The sequence below is a fragment of the Xenopus tropicalis genome, chromosome 2 (assembly GCF_000004195.4).
Source record: "Xenopus tropicalis strain Nigerian chromosome 2, UCB_Xtro_10.0, whole genome shotgun sequence".
Taxonomy (NCBI): Eukaryota; Metazoa; Chordata; class Amphibia; order Anura; family Pipidae; genus Xenopus; species Xenopus tropicalis.
Window position 1 is genome coordinate 104,926,082 of NC_030678.2, and position 16,493 is coordinate 104,942,574.

Genomic DNA, 16,493 nt, shown 5'->3' on the forward strand with positions numbered 1-16,493 from the left:
GTTACCAGGAGTGGATTTTTGCCGCCCCTGGTAACTTTGGGGGCGCTGCCACCTAAGACGAGTTTCTCAACTCACCTCATGGTAGCAGAGCCCCTGGTTGCTAGGTATTACTGCCCAGGTACAAATTTGCCTAGTATTGAGAAAAAGTACCTCAATGTTAACATTGGTTACACTGTTTTGGATCTTTACACACTTTCACTTTTATTTTACATTAACATTTTAACACTGGTTACAGGTGGAACTTTGAATGTTTGCACTTTTCCTTATTTCTGGCCACTATAATGCAAGTGCTTTTTGCTTGTTGGGTCACTTGTTGGGTCACAGTGTTGTCTGTGTATAGGGGTTTCCATGGTTACAATAGACTTTTGGTGCAATTTCACCTGGTCACTATAAAGCACAGGCTTTTTGCTTGTTAGGTCACAGTGTTGTCTTTGTATAGAGGTTTCCATAGTTACAATAGCCTTTTGGTGCAATTCCACTGAGTTTGGGTATTTTAAGTGTTTGTTTAGCTCCTCCTTAATTCTAGACAAACTGAGAATTAATCTTTTTTATCCATTGCTTGGCTTAGTTGTTTATATAGAAAGTTAAATATTAATTTGTAAAAGGTAATTATAATCAACAATCAAAAATATTTACCTTTAACATAGGTTGTCATACCTTTGAGTGATCCAAAATGGGCAAGCTGACTATTCTTTTTAACTTGTTTATGAATGTGGTTACATATAAAGTGCCTTATATATATAGTTCTTGTACCTATTCTATCATTCACATCTGCCCATGCAATGGGCTGAGACTGAGTTCATAATCTAAACCTTCCTGCATGTTACTTTGTATTGTTAACATTGTAGTAAGTTTTGACTCTTTCTGTTTTTTTTTTCCAGTCTTTCATCATATGCTACATATGCTATCAACCACTGTGAACTAATTGGTTATTGTATAACTGTTACAGGCAAAGCTGATTAACTACATAAGCAAGCAGCTACAATGCAAGCTTCATGTGCCTCATGTTGAGAGAACAGAAATACTGAACAGCTACCCAAGAGTCAGTGACTGGTTACACACTATCAGTGTGAGAAATGAAGTTGTCCATGTAAGTGTTTTATTTTTTATTATCTTTCACCTGCAAGAGACCCAGGGACAGATTTATCAAAATGTGAGTTTAATACATAAAATTCACCCACTTTCTATTCATTTCTATGGGATTTTTAAAAGCAAATTTATCAGTGGGTGAAAGTTTTTTCATTACAATAGGAAACATGTTTTGCATCACTAATGTACTAAGTGATTTGAGTCCCACTAGAGAAAAGTGCTATAAAAATGTTATATTATTATGTCATTTGTATGAAAGCCCAGTATTGGGCCTTAAACCATTTAGGGCGAAGACAACACATGGCGATTAGTTGCTGCGACATTTAAAAAAAAAAAAAAAAAAACTTATGTTAAACACTGTGATTTAGCTTCCATAGATTAATATATAAGTCAGCGTGACTAATCGCACATGTTTTGCAGTGCGTGATTAGTCGCCGCAACTTTTTAAAGAAGCTGCGTTGATTAATCGTGCCATGTGTCTTCACCCTTAGCTTTGCTGGCAAACAGATAACATAATCAAGTTCAGCACTCTTGAAAACCACTACATGTATAGCCCCTATTTGCAACCAAAAGTGTAAAAAGAATGCATGGTCTCTGCTGCTGCTACAAAATTTTTTTTAGAGCCTTACACTTTACATTTACCTTAGGCCCAGTAGTCTGTTCAGAATGGATATTTGCCTTTGCTTTTTATGTATATGTATGTTTATATAATTTATTTTTCTGAATTAAGGTATTTCATTATATATGCATTAAAAACCTGTTGGTCATATTTAATCAATCCTAATAATAATTTATTGTCCAAATAATACATTTTTTACCACCTAATGCAGATGTGTGTCTTAACATTTCCAATCTCTAGCTTTTTATCATTGTCACCAAAATACTGTTTTAAAGTCTTAAGCTGGCCATCACGCACCGATGATAACGTACGAAACCTTGTACACTTAATGTTTGTCTAGTTTGAGACCTTAATAAATGATATGGCAGCTTGTCCCAGGTGACCGTTTTTGCTGTGTTTTTTGTTTTTACGCTGCTCTCACAGAGGGAAGCATAACACTAGCATTTTAATGGTATATAGTTAGTTTTTATGTGCAGCCAAAGCTGGGGACGTCATGTTTGTTGCCAAGTTTATTGCTGTGCATTAGAAAAGATCTGGCAATTTAAACTACTGATGTCTTTTTAATTTATGTATGTAGCTCACAGAATTTGTAAGCCTCATTTTGCCATTTCTTCTGCAGATTGTGAAAATTCATTAGCACTTTCAGGCTGATTAACACCCTCTCCTCCCCCATACAAGCTTTGCTTACCACTGTTGCTAGCTGGATGCTGCACGCTGGTTCCTGATTGTTACATGCAATCTGTTTTCCAAAGAAAAGAGACTTTTGCAGCTCATTATTTAATTTGGACCATTATAATTTTTCTTTTGTTAATGTTTTCCCTGGCATATGGAGTGAATTCAAGCACATATAGTTCTTCAAATGTAAAATAGGGATTGCATTCTTTTGTTGATTTTGTTTCATAGTTTATAGGTAGCAAAAGTCTAAATTTAGCAGAGTTACCTTTTTTTTTGTTCTCAAAGACTTGTTACCAGCTGTGTTTGTCTGATTTTAGATTGATCCACAGATTGGATAATCCCATCTGGCTAGGACCACTGTGGATATCTATATGATTCCATCCTTGACCTTGGGACCAAAAAATCACATCAGCCCATAATTTGGATGACCAAATCAGGCAAATATTCCTCACCTTGCAAACATTGCTAACAGAGTGGCTTTTTAATGAAAAACACACCAACCAATGTTATAAATGGGTCATGAGGTGAAATTAGCATTAATAAGTTCCATGTATTTCATCAGATATTTGTACTCTTTCTTCATCAGTATACAATAAATGTGTCATCTCCCTGCTTACCACTACAAGCCTCTTGAATTTGTAATGGATGTAATTAAAAAAAAATAAAAATTTGTGTATTTTGTTAGAACACACAACATTTACAGATAGATCATATAAAGAATGAATCTGAGCATTTGTTAAAGGAAAAGTAACACTAAAATTTTTTAGCAAAAAAATCTATTCTACCCTGCCCCAATAACTGCCCTATCCTGCAAACCACTTAGTATTTTGAATGCTTTAGTAAAAAATACCTGCTTAAACTTGGCTTCCGGTCAATTGAAATAAGGTGATACGGCGATGCAGGGGAAGCATCCACTATGCGATGATCGATTGATCAAGCCTAGCCTGACTCCTTCCTATACAGAAAGAAGGCTAGGCTTGATCAGTTGATCGTCGCATAGTGGATGCTGCTCCTTCCTTCGCCGTATCGCCTTATATTAGTGTTACTTTTCCTTTAAATAAAGCATTGCAAGTGCCTAAGTAATAATTTGTACAGATCTCTGTACTGCACCTGTGAATGAACTACTTCTCTGTAGAAGTCAATATATACTTATAATTCATTCATTTTATTAATAAAGTAATGTCTCGGTAATAAAAGGTCTTAGTTTATGCTAGTGTCTCAGAGTTTCTGGTAAGAAGTGACCAACGGCCAGATGCTAGTAGTCGTGGGACAGATAGCAAAGCAGTGGTTAGCAGTTGCTACCTTTGGGATCCTAGGTTTGATCCTGGTTTTTCATGTTTTCCCTGTGCTTGGTTAAGTTCCTACTGACAGGTAAACTAGCTCGTATTGTGTGTTGGTATGTATTATGGACCTTAGACTGTGGTTTCTGGTGATGCAGGTATTAATGAGAATGATGAATAATGTCTATAGAGTACTGCAGAATATATTAGTGTCATATAAATAAAGCATTATAATATCCGTTATGACATCATATAATGTCTTGGTTGCTAGTTCAAAATGGCCACTGCTTGTATGACCTCCAGCCCTAGACACATGCTTTTGTTGGTTTCTCTAATTGTATTGTAGTGAGGGGCGGGGGGGGGGGGGTGCCGCAAGCCGTAATATTTTTACCTGTGTCAAAGTAGTTGAGCTTCACAAAGAATTGGGTAGATATTACCAGATGTCAGGTCCCAGAGGCTTATCTGCCTGCCCATCTCTGATTGCTTATTAATGCAGCTTTGATACACTTGGAGATCCACTCCAACAGGGTTACCCAGCAATTGGATATTTGCATGCTTTGGCCAACCAAGTAGTGGGTCAGATTAGAATCATTTTAATGATTAGTCCCTGGCCCATTTATTGGATCATATAGGGATTGAGGACTAAATAAACCTCCAATGCTTTCCTCACCTAGGATTTCCAGCTTCCCAATTAATATTTTACTTAACTAAGAATAGATCTTGGTCAGGGATTTTATAGTTTTGGTTAAATACAGGCTGTGGATTCAATCATCCTAAAAAAAACAACCTGTATCTCTATCTATATCTTTCAGCGTAATAGTTGTAACTAAGTGCTGAGCATTTTATTATGAGCTGATTTATTTGACACAGATTTACTGGACAGTTTAAAATTAGGTCATCATAGTGGAATGCCCCAAAGCTAACACTATCTCAAATAGAGTCCTACTTCTAATATTAAGGTATGTGCTGATTCGTCTGATCATGAGAAGATCCTATATTTATCCAGTGACTGGCATCAGTCATTGTTGGACACTAAGCCCTGCGGATTCAGTTAATGTTTGCAAACCTCCTGTCTCCTGCAGTCTCTGAAATGAGCTGGACTTAAATCCGTGGGAACATTAGTTTGATCAGAAAGCATAGAGTGCTGCACCAAGCAAAAGCAACAAGTTCTTGTAACATGGAACCCAAGCAGACAGTCACACTGAAAAGCATAAGAGGATTATTTTGCATAAAATCTACTGATGTAAAGGTGTGTTGGAAAATGCATATTGCATATGATTTCACGGTGAAGGTATTGTCACCATACATTCTATGAAAATCCATGCTGCAAAGGTTGGTCTGCAATATTAGTCACTATAAACATGTTTAGTTCTTTGTATGTCTTATTGTGGGTCGTTTTATGTGTTTGAAGGAAAAAAACTACCCACCAGTACATGGTTAGTTTCTTAAATCTGTCTGGCATGTAGTGCATGGTTTATGTTGATCCAGGGCCAGAAATAGGGGTAAGCAGAAGAGCTGCATGCCTTGTGGGGGTTGCTATAAACTCTAGAAACATCTTCTGCATTCTCTAACACTAACCTTGTGCATCAGCAAGCAGATAAACGGATGGAGGATTTGTTGTGTGAGTTTTCAGTAAGGTGGAGGTAGTTAGGTGATGAGGGATGGTGGGGGGCAAGGGGGTGGATGAGGGAAAGGGGGTGGATGAGGGAAAGGTACCTGCCTTGCATGCTCTTACCTGATGGTCCAGGACTGTGTTGATATGCCTTTTTTTCTTGCACTGTCAAATAAAAGCTGTTCTTTCTTAAATCCACGTATATGTGCAATTGTTCCCAAACTATGCGGCTGCGTATAGCTGGTTGGTGCCACTGTAAAGGTTACTTGGGCTTATGGCACACAGGACATTTTACTGACTGTCATATTGAGCTGAATGGAAAACCGGACTGGGTACAAAAACTGTCACGTTTTAAGGTGGCCATACACGTAGCAAAAACATCACCCCACCCTCCACAGACGTTTAGGGCTGAATCGGCAGGTTTACCACCACAAGGTTCTGTACGATAATATTGGTGTGTGTATGGGCCGGCTTTGGTCTGTAAATGCTGTATCTCATACACATCCAGTGTACTATCAGACTTAAGCTGGCCATACACTCACCAATATGATCGTATGAAACTAGGTTTGGTATGATATTTGGTGTGTGTATGGTGGATCGACAAGACAGCCGATATTGGCAAAAGCCTTGCATATCAGTTGTCATGTCAATTGAGCGGGTCAAAAGATTTTGATCAGGCACTGCTGAAGGCACCCCAACAAAATCTGCGTTTAGGGCTGAATTGTCAGATAGGGGTAGAATTCCTATTGTTTCTACCTCCATATTCAGCCCTGAACGTCAATGGAGGGTATGAACGATCTTTTCACAGGAAAGACCGTAATTGTAATGTGTATGGGCAGCTTTACTGTTGTGATGTGTCAGATACTGAATCTGTTTGTGGTCATCCTGTGAAAATACATTGCTATTTAATAAAAAGCTCAAGTGCAGCTTGAAACCACTTTTAACTTTAAAGGGGTTATGTAGTAAATGGCACCAAGTTTGCCCAGGAGCAGTAACCCATAGCAACCAATCAGTAGATAGAATTTACTAGTCACTTATTTAAAATAAGGCATCTTATTGGTAGCTATGGGTTACTGCTATCGGCAAACTTTGCCGTGGTTCTTGCTAGTTTTTGGCGCTCATTTAGGCTAACTGCATAACCTGCTAAAAATATTTTGGATATTTTTTTTGCCACTGCAAATGACTGCACCAATAAATAGTTTAAATTAAATAGTAAGTATTAACTATTTATGAATGTATTATTAAATGTAATTGTGCTCACTGGATACATATTAGTAGTCTGTTACATTCTCATTATATTAATTCTTATAAATGAATTCACTTAAGTACTCAGAGGACTTATTGTCACCGCTTGCAGAACCATATTACATCAATATTGTGCAGAGATACCATACATGCCTCTTTATGCAACAGTGCGTTAAAATGGTTGCTGCAGTAGGCATTTTACAGAACATAAATAGAGGAACATATCCACAAATATATCATAAATATACCTACAGTAATAGATAAAAAGGCACGTTAAAAAATTCAGTAACTTCATGATAATTAAAAATGGAAATATGCCAATCAGACTCCGTTATAAAAGAAGATTTAAAAGCTACAATGTCATTTTATTCTGAAGTATGCAGGTTGTATACTGTATTTTACAAAGTTGTTTTTCCTGGTGTTCAGCTGAAATTATTTAGTTTTTAGACACAATCTGTTAGAGTGATGCAGATCCCAGATAATAGATATTTTGCCAGTGCCTATCAATTAGATAGACTCATTCTGTCTCCTAGTCACCAGCTGCACCAGATAATGTCTGTTTAGAGGAAAGACTCCAGTGCCAGAGGGGTCTGCAGCACATTGCAAGTGCTTGTGGCAGTGTAGGCGTTCAGATGGATTCATGAGCACAGGCAGCACACTCTGCATTTGGATGAAGAGCTGGAGGCAGTACAAGAGTATTCCTGACGCCTGTGCTTGTGCTAACTCGTCAGCCTGTTAAAAACACACACATTTCTCAGATGTCACTGCTGAGAACGGCTTCATGAGCAGTGCATCTTGCGTGTGGATCTCAGTGTAATGTTTCTGGAGTGTCCACTTTGCTTCTACTTAAAAGGTAATATTTTTTTTCATAGCTGTTTGTAGCTGTGTACTGGTTTCTTATTTACTAGCTGCCAGCTACTTTTATGATGTGTGAGGTTTGAACTGATATATGAAGTTGGGAATCTTTCCCAGCTTTTTATTATTATGCTTGCTACAGTATTCTACAGCATAGGCATTGTTATACTTTTATTTTCAAGGAAAAGTCTTAGGGGGGACTGTGCTTTTGTATTATTGTGCAAATTCACTCTTTGGCTGCCCAAGTGCTCTCCCTTGTTTACCACTTTGGCAGTTCTGCCATTGTAACTGCACAAACATGATGAGAGCACCCATAGTATTTATACCCTGTTCCTGGTTGAAACATACTGTAAAGCAAGTTTCTTAAAGTATGTAGTTGATTATTAGTATGGGTGTGCCTAAAAATATGAGTTTTCCATGCCTTCTGGTCTGTATGCTTTACAGAAAAGGCACGGGATTAGTTAAACCATGATTTCACAAGGATTTTTTCTTCCGAAGGAGTTATGATCTCAGTGTGTGGGGTGGGGTTAGTTTATGCTAGCTAACAGGAATGTCCAACCTGCTGCCCTCCAGCTGCTGTTAAATTGCAACCCTTTGCATGAAATGACCACCAAAGTCTGTCGGTGGATTGGCAAAGGCTATTGCTCTTCAGGCTGGGCATCACTATTAAATTAAAGTCCCAATTGTTTTTTTGAAAAGGTTGCCATTGGAGATCTTCCTTTTCTTGTTCCAAAACAGAAAACAGCCCATAGCCTTTTCCAATAACTCTTGTCAATCTCTTTTTCCAGTTATCTTACTCCTTTGATATATAGTTTGTTTTATCCTGTGTGTCAGATGTACTCAAATCCACAGTACAGATTTTCATTGCAGAATGGTCACAATACACAATGGCACACCGCTTGGTTTTGTTTATGCCGGACACACAAATTACAGGTTGGGTGCGTTTCAGACTTTTGCATATGCTCTTATTGTATAACAGGGTAGATTTATGTGCTGACCCATTGTTATTTAAATTCCAAATAATCTGTGCTACATTACACACATTCAATACAAGATTTAGTAAATTTGCTTTGCTGCACCATGCTCAAACACTAACATATTCTGAGCAAGCATGAAATAATATATTCTCTACTATGAAAACCCTGCACTCCTGTTTATTGTATTCAGTGCAGAGAGGGGGTCATGTGGTTAAATGCCTAGCATTTCTACAGCATGGAAAGGTTTGCTCTTTGACATCTGCACATCTTTTCTCCAGCTCAGTAATTCTGCCAATCCAAAACACTGAGGTTCTTTCTGCAGTTGGTATTCTGCTTTTCTTAAAGGAACAGTAACACAAAAATACTTAAATACCTTATAAGTGACAAAACATCTCTAACATTAGGTCTATCCTTTCCCTCCTTGCCTCTTTTAAATGCTTCATGTAGAATTTTAGTGAGGAACTGCTCCATAGCAGCATGGCGAAAAGGCGAGGGGTGCTTGAATTCCTGTGTGCACTGACCCAGAAGTTGTCTTCGTGTCAGAGCACCTTCAGCACTTAAGCTTTTTATCAGCTTATGGTAGTTGAAATTTATGATCGCAACATTACCCCCTAAACTGTCCGAAGAAATAGAAACATAAATTTAAACTGCATAAAAAGCTTTAAGTGCCGAAGGTCCTCTGATGTGAAGACAACTTCTGGGTCAGTGCACACAGGAATTCAAGCACCCGTCGCCTTTTCGTTGTGCTGCTATGGAGCAGTTCGTCACTAAAATTCTACATGAAGCATTTAAAAAAGGCAAAGGGGGAAAGGATAGACCTAATGTTAGAGATGTTTTGTGACTTATAAGGTATTTAAATATTTTTGTGTTACTGTTCCTTTAAAGGGACAATATATTCTTTATTTGTACCGCCATATATTGTACTACACATTGTACAATATAAGGCAATACATATAGGCAAACAAAATAAAACATTTTTTATTTGCATATTTATTCATAGGATTGAATGATGCTATGCTGGTCTCCCCCCCCCCCTCCCTGCACAACAACTGTACTGTGTATGATTCTGAACAATTCAGGTGGTGTTTATTGTAGTCTTGGAAAACGACAGTAAGGAAGCAGAAATGTTACCAGTGTTGAAAAGTTAAACTTGTGGCCACAATGGACAAATTGTGGTGGAGCCTGCAGCCCACCAGAACTTTCACTGAGGGTAATGCAAATGCACCCTAATGCCAGTGCATGCACACCATAGTAAAGTCAGAAAAGGAATTCCTTGAAAGTATCACTAACACAAAAGCCACAAACACTGATGGATTATTCTGTTTTTTTTTAGCTTACTATCTCCGCTACACACTCCCTATAATCATAGAGATCTTGAGCTCTGTATAAACAAACCCCCTGACCATTTGTTGTTGCAGGAGTTCACTCCTCCAACAATTACGTGCAAGAACCAGGAAGTTGATAAATGAAACCAAAAAATAACAAACCATAGGTTTTTATTAAAGGAAAGATCCATGGAAATACAGTTTTTAGATAATGAGAGAAAAAAATACATTTTGGGTGGAAAAATTCTTTAATTTAAACAATTATGCTGTACGTTCATATATAAAATGATCATCAATGGCACTGACAAAAGTTACAGAATTCCACCGCTGTAGATGTTATATTTCTGTGTTACAGGCTATTCAACGTCTCCTGACAACTTACAACCCCACTGATGAGTTTAAACTATGTTTTACAGTTCTCCATTAGTTTACAGCTTGTGAGATTTGCATTGACCACTACACAAATAGATGGCTGCATGCACTGCTAAATCTTGAGACAAGCAGATTAAGATTTTGAAAGGCTGGGGAAGTAGCCAAGGAGTCTGCATAAAAATAAAACACAGCAGCATAGGGCATTATTTAAAGTACTGACACAATTCCTATATATAGTAGTGAAGTGTCAGCATCACTTTATGGCCATTAATTCATATAACAGCATTTTATATAAGCAAAACATAATGGGTTTTAGTGGTAGATCCATTAACTGGCTGTTTAAATGCGTGCAGGTTTGAAGTACACTATACATTTTCTTTTTTCATCAAGTTTCTCTCAAAAGATGTGCTTTATAAATACAAGATATTAGGTAATATCAAAGCTTTAAAGGAGACATATCATATAAAAATTATTAATGTACCAGTGAATTATACTCCTCTAGATATAGAAGGATTGTGTTTAAAAAGTTGTGTTTCTGACTGATTTATTGAGAAATTCCACAAAAACCCCACTAGTCCCGCCCATCTGTTCCTGCTGGCTGAATTCTCTGGATGAGCTGGGGAGCCGGCGGCCCTCCATACACTGCACTATAAGATAGGAACCAATCAGCAGCTAGGCTGACCTGATAGGGAACTGAAGCCTGTCTTTGCTTGTGTGAGTGCAGGGCTGTGATTGGCTATCCCCCTCTTACTGTGCTTCTGGCAGGGACCGTTAGGACACGCCCACTCTTCATTTCACACTGGACGGAGAAGTGATACGATCTATAGGGAGCTCCAATAAAGGGGCCATTTTTACAGAGAGGATTAATTTTTAGCACAAAGGGAAACCAGCACTGTATATTATTCATAATTGCCTACAAAATTAGCGTTTTTCCCATTTATCCAATATGTCTCCTTTAACAAAAAAAAAAAGTTCCAAGTTGTTGAGTTGTTTCCAGCAAATAAGAGTAGGAATTTTCCTTTGCAGTCCTACCTTCCTTGACCCCAAATTATCATAGTACAGAATTCTAAGGTATTCAGCGAACAATAGCTTCTCTGAGGTTCCCATATACTGAAATAATGATAATACATATTCTCTATTGGAAGTTCTTCTCTATGTCAGATGTCCCAGTAGAGATGGGCAAAATAATTTGCCACGCGCGTGCGTCGTTCTTTTGACACACGTGTCAGAGAAAGCATCGTCCACGTCAAAAGAAGCCACTCGCTGCAAATTTTATTGTTGCGCTGCAAATTATTTCACCCATCCCTGTCACCACTTAGAGTTTGACTTCATAATGTCCCACGGAGAGATTTAGTTGCCTGTGATAGATCTTTGCTACCGTCGGCATCTAACCTCTCGGAAAAGGCTTTCCACCGGTAACAAAGGGAATGGCTGGTAGAAAGGCCTACGCATTGCTTTGGCTTTTCGAAGTAGCACAAAGTTGCCTGCAGGGGGCAATTTTGTAAACAATGTGTAGGCCTTTCCATCAGCAATTACCTTTTTTGCTGGTGGAAAGACATTTTTGGAGAGATAAGAGTTCTGCTGCCATGGGCGACTAAATCTCTCTGTGGGACTTTAGCCTAAGGGCGAAGACAGAGGCAATTCGTAGCTACCATTTTAAAAATACAGTTGTGGTGCCTTAATCGTCTGCCACAAAAGTCACAACGACTAGCCCTGCACAAAACATTTTGAACACGGTGACTAGTATACTTGTGCACAGAGATTAGTTGCTTAGATTGCGTTTTCCATCACCCTGAGTGGGGTTTTAAAAAATTGAGGATGACTAATCGCTGAAGTCACTGGAGATCTGTGTTTTTATGGCTTAAAATGTAGTTTCCTAGAATTATTCTACTTTTATCTGCAAGCCAGTATCTATATCAAGCCAGTCCCTATATTTGCTGTAGCTTTGTGGTTTCAGCACTTGTACTTGCTGACTCTGTAATATCTTGATATATCTTTTAACTGTTAAGTGGTTTGTTGCATTTGGTTGTATTAATAGTTGTTTTTGATTCAAATATCAGAAATCACTGCATTAATGTCCATGCATGGATGATGGGTATTTTAGTATTTTACTTTGACACTAACCTTACATCAGCCTTACTTGTGTGATCACTTCAGCTGTTGCCAAGTCTGACCATTATAGCCAGTACCCAAATAGAAAAGGATCAAAGAACATAATACCTATAATATTTCTGTGGGTTAGGTTTCATAGGCATCTGGGAGGGGTTACACATGTGGTTGCCTGTACTATAATATTAATATCTTAAAGAAGAAGGGGCCAAACTGGAATCTCGCAATAGTTCACAGATCAGATATGTGACAGGTTTTTTCACGCTCATCCTCACAAATAAAGGATTTTCTGCACATCTCCAAGGTATTTCAGTTGGCACAGGAGCTAGTTGTTGCCACAGTTTGCCCCCTTCCTGGAGGCATTTTGACTTCCATCTTTACTTGTACCAGTGTACCTAAAGTTTTATTCATTGGGGCATGCAAACAACTGATAGCGCAGGTCACTGAGATCTATCAGATTTTGAACTGTCAGTTCCTTCACTGTTGGTTCCATAGCAGAGGAAATCTTTCACCACTTTGAATATACAACAATTAGTAATGATCAGGCTATTTTCGGATTCCTAACTAATCCCTGCTCCATCTGTTCTGCACAAGTGAGGGATAAGGGGACTAATAAGTGCCATAGAATACTAGAAAAAGAAAAAGGCAAATCTATATGCTGTTAAATAATTCTTATTAGGGATGCACCGAATCCGGGATTCGGTTCGGGATTCAACCAAGATTTGGCCTTTTTCACCAGGATTCGGCCAAATACACACTCCTGGATGAACTGAATCTGAATAGTTAAAATAACGACTTTTTGTCACATAAACACGTAAGTTTAAAAAACATTTGCTCTGTGCGCACAGTCCTCTTTACCCCTCCCGTATTCTAATTTGCATATGCAAATTAGGGTTCAGATTCAGTTCACTATTCGGCTGAATCTTTTACAAAGGATTTGGGGTTCGGCCGAATCCACAAATAGTGGATTCAGTGTATCCCTAATTCTTATAGCTTAAACTCAAATGTTACTACTACTATTATTGTTATAAGAAGTACTTATAAGAGCCTGGACACACAGAGCATTGGCTTTGCTGCTCTCAGCCTGCATTTTTTTCTTTAGGCTAAGAGAAGTGGATCAGTTCCCTTATGTAGCTTCGTGTACCTGCACTGAAAAGTACAGCTTCCCCCCGAGTGCAGGTACGTGGAGCGGAGCAGGGGTTGACTGCAAAATTCTCTCAGCCCAAGGAAAAAATGCAGGCTGAGAGAAGCAGACCAAATTCTCCACGTCTCCAGGATCTAAGGGGCTAACATTTTCTGCAGTCCTGTACGATAGAAGGGGGGTAAACATTCCTGTAATGACTTCTCAATATTGCATAGTCAGAGACCACTAATCCTGTAAACCTTACACTCAGCAGTGCACCAGCCTGGGGCCCAGAGCTCAAGTGTGTCTGCACAGTAATCTTCTGCAACCCAGGAGGTATTACCTTGCTCTTGCACTTCACCACAGGCAAAGGGGTGTAGGCATACTGCTGAGGAAGAATGGGGGAGTTGAACAAGAGCGGTACCATTTGTGATATGGTACAGCAACTCTATGATTGGGGACAAATGGTCTGGTGCCACCTTAGGACCTAACTGTGCTTGTGAAAGTAACTTTTGCTATGCATGATGTCACTTTTATGTGTGACATCACTTTTGTCACAATGAGTGGAGTTCACATCAGTGGAGTAAACTGAAACTGGAGTATGAAATATAATTGGAGTTATACTGGAGTTAAAAGAATGTCAGATTCACAAAAGCCTAATTTTGTAAAAAGGCCGTTTTGTACACTTTGGAGTTAAAATGTCATCCCTTCTCCATACAAATCTGGAGTACAATTTACACCAATTTTATGTTTTTGTAAGGTTTTTGTTGATGTTAACCACAAACAAATAAAGACCTATTGCAAAATGTCTCAGAATAGGACTGCCTGCACCCACTAAAAGTTAATTTAAAGGTGTAGTAACCTTTAATTTTGGTAATTTTTTTTGGGGGGGCGGGGTTAGGACTTTTTATTAAGTCCTGCTCTCTGCAGGTTCCCTCATTGTGGATATCTCTCTGAGCTGTTTCAGCTAATTCTGTTAAGTAGTACACATGAATCGCGATACAATCAAAAGCCTAAATCTCTTTATGATCTTTAGCTGAAGTTTGAAACAAATAAGAAGCTGTTGTTCTAACTAGAGATTTAGGGCCAGAGGTTTAGAGAAAGCCTTTGTTTTCCTCTCGGCTTAGCTGCTTTGGTCGCGTGTCACAGGGACTAGTAGCAGGTTTAGAAAGCCTGTCTGAGCCCTGTGGCCCCCAAGGTCATAAGGGCTGTTGCAATCTAATCTCCTTTCTGTTATTTATACCTGCACAATAACCCACTATAATATAGTGTTCCACAAAATGCACAAATGAAATTCAGTAGAAGGGTGGAGGTGTCTTCTATATTTGGTGAAGTTACTTGCCAGGTATTAAGCTGGAAGTCTAATTTCATGATGCAGGTTCCTCTTTCTTTTTGATAGAGGAACATATCTAACAGTCTACTCTCTAAACTAATACTAATTTTATAGAACAGAAGTTTTGCTTATGAGAACAATTTGGTTAATACAACATACATACATACAACATAGTGTTGAAGCTTGGTCAAGTTATGTGGTAATTCCTGATGTGCTGCACCAGTACTTATAAAGGTATGGAATCTTATATTCACAATGCATGGGAATTAGGGCTTTCTGAATAAATCGTCTTTCTTTATTATGGCGCAAAATGCCTTAAGGCTATTAAAAAACGAAAAACACTTCATCATAAGGGGGTTCTAAACCCAAAAATAAAATTTTAAATGGTAAATAAAGTCATTTATAAATGAAACTGAGTTTCGGCTGGAGGGGAGGAGAGCTGACTTCTGCTTAGAAATACATTTTTTTTTTTTAGGTTAGGAAAAGTTTTGTTTTTCGGAGTACATGCTCTTTAAAAGGAATTGTGCTTACCAATTTATTGTACAGCACTGCGGAATAAGACACTTTATAAATACATGGTAAGAATAATGATATTAAGTACAAGGTACTGTCTTATTACAAAGAAAAATCACATTTATCAAAATGATGTATATTGCAGTATTTCGCAGTTTCCAGGAAAACTTGATCCCATACCTGTACTCCAGACACAGTTACTGGTGGTAGTGAATGTCCAAGAGGTCAGACAGTACTCTAGAAATAAAGACCTTTTTTAGTTGCCTTCTATTTTTATTTTTGACCGTATTTCTAATATTGAGCTTTAAAGTTTAATTTTCACCTTCTTATGTATTCCCAGAGCAGCAAGTGGGTCGCTGATGTTTTTAAACAGTTCTAATTTGATACATTAGTTGATACATTTCGTATCTTTTGGCATTGAGCATAATCCCAGAGTTTCAGTAAAGTCAAATACAGGTATAGGACCCATTATCCAGAATGCTCGGGACCAAGGGTATTCCGGATAAGGGGTCTTTCCGTAATTTGGATCTCAATACCTTAAGTCTACTAAAAAATCAATAAAACATTAATTAAACCCAATAGGATTGTTTTCCATCCAATAAGGATTCATTATATCTTAGTTGGAATCAATTACAAGGTTCTGTTTTATTTCTACATAGAAAAAGGAAATCCGTTTTAAAATTCTGAATTATTTGATTAAAATGGAGTCTATGGGAGACGGGCATTCTGTAATTCGGAGCTTTCTGGATAACGGGTTTTCGGATAAGGGGTCCGATACCTGTAATATAATTTATATATTATATCAATTATAAGTAGCACCCCTAAGTAGCACCTTTCATGACACAAAGTAGCACCCCCAAGTCACTAGCCCTTTCATGAATGTATAACAAAAAGTTACTAAAAATTATGGGGTTTTTTGTTTTTTTTTTAGGAGGACAATTTAAATTTCTCCTCTAATAAAACACAAGCCATCACAGTTTATAGTGATCTACATAGGGATGCAGAAAATAAATTATTTTTGGATTTGTGTGTAAATGTAACAAAATTGGTCTATATACAGAATTGAACAAACCTTTTATTTGCATAGTTTTAGTTGACAAATACATAATTTGTTAATGCACAATTGCATTACTGTTGCATTTCATCAGTGTTTTAGGTTCATTTGGGCTTAACATTCAGCTGAATGTAAATCTTGCAAATATTTGTGGAATGCATCCAAATTCCAAATCCTAGATTGTATACATCTTTTGTACTATGTATGTTATGTAAGCTAGGTAGCCCGGGCCATTTTGCATTAAAATGAAGTAAAAGAGCTTTAATGAATTAATTATGCACGTTGCCTGCTTTTTTGCAATCCTCTAATGGT

The 16,493-nt window shown here is 37.9% G+C and overlaps 1 protein-coding gene across 4 annotated transcripts in view; it reads left to right on the forward strand.

Annotated features, from left to right (window-relative positions):
* The window catches only part of ksr1 (kinase suppressor of ras 1), a 102,233-nt gene that overhangs the window by 45,368 nt on the left and 40,372 nt on the right, over positions 1-16,493 (forward strand). For all 4 annotated transcript variants that reach the window (XM_031895788.1, XM_031895789.1, XM_018091131.2 and 1 more), the window contains 1 exon segment: positions 950-1,090. In XM_031895788.1, coding sequence (XP_031751648.1) covers positions 950-1,090 — 141 coding nt within the window.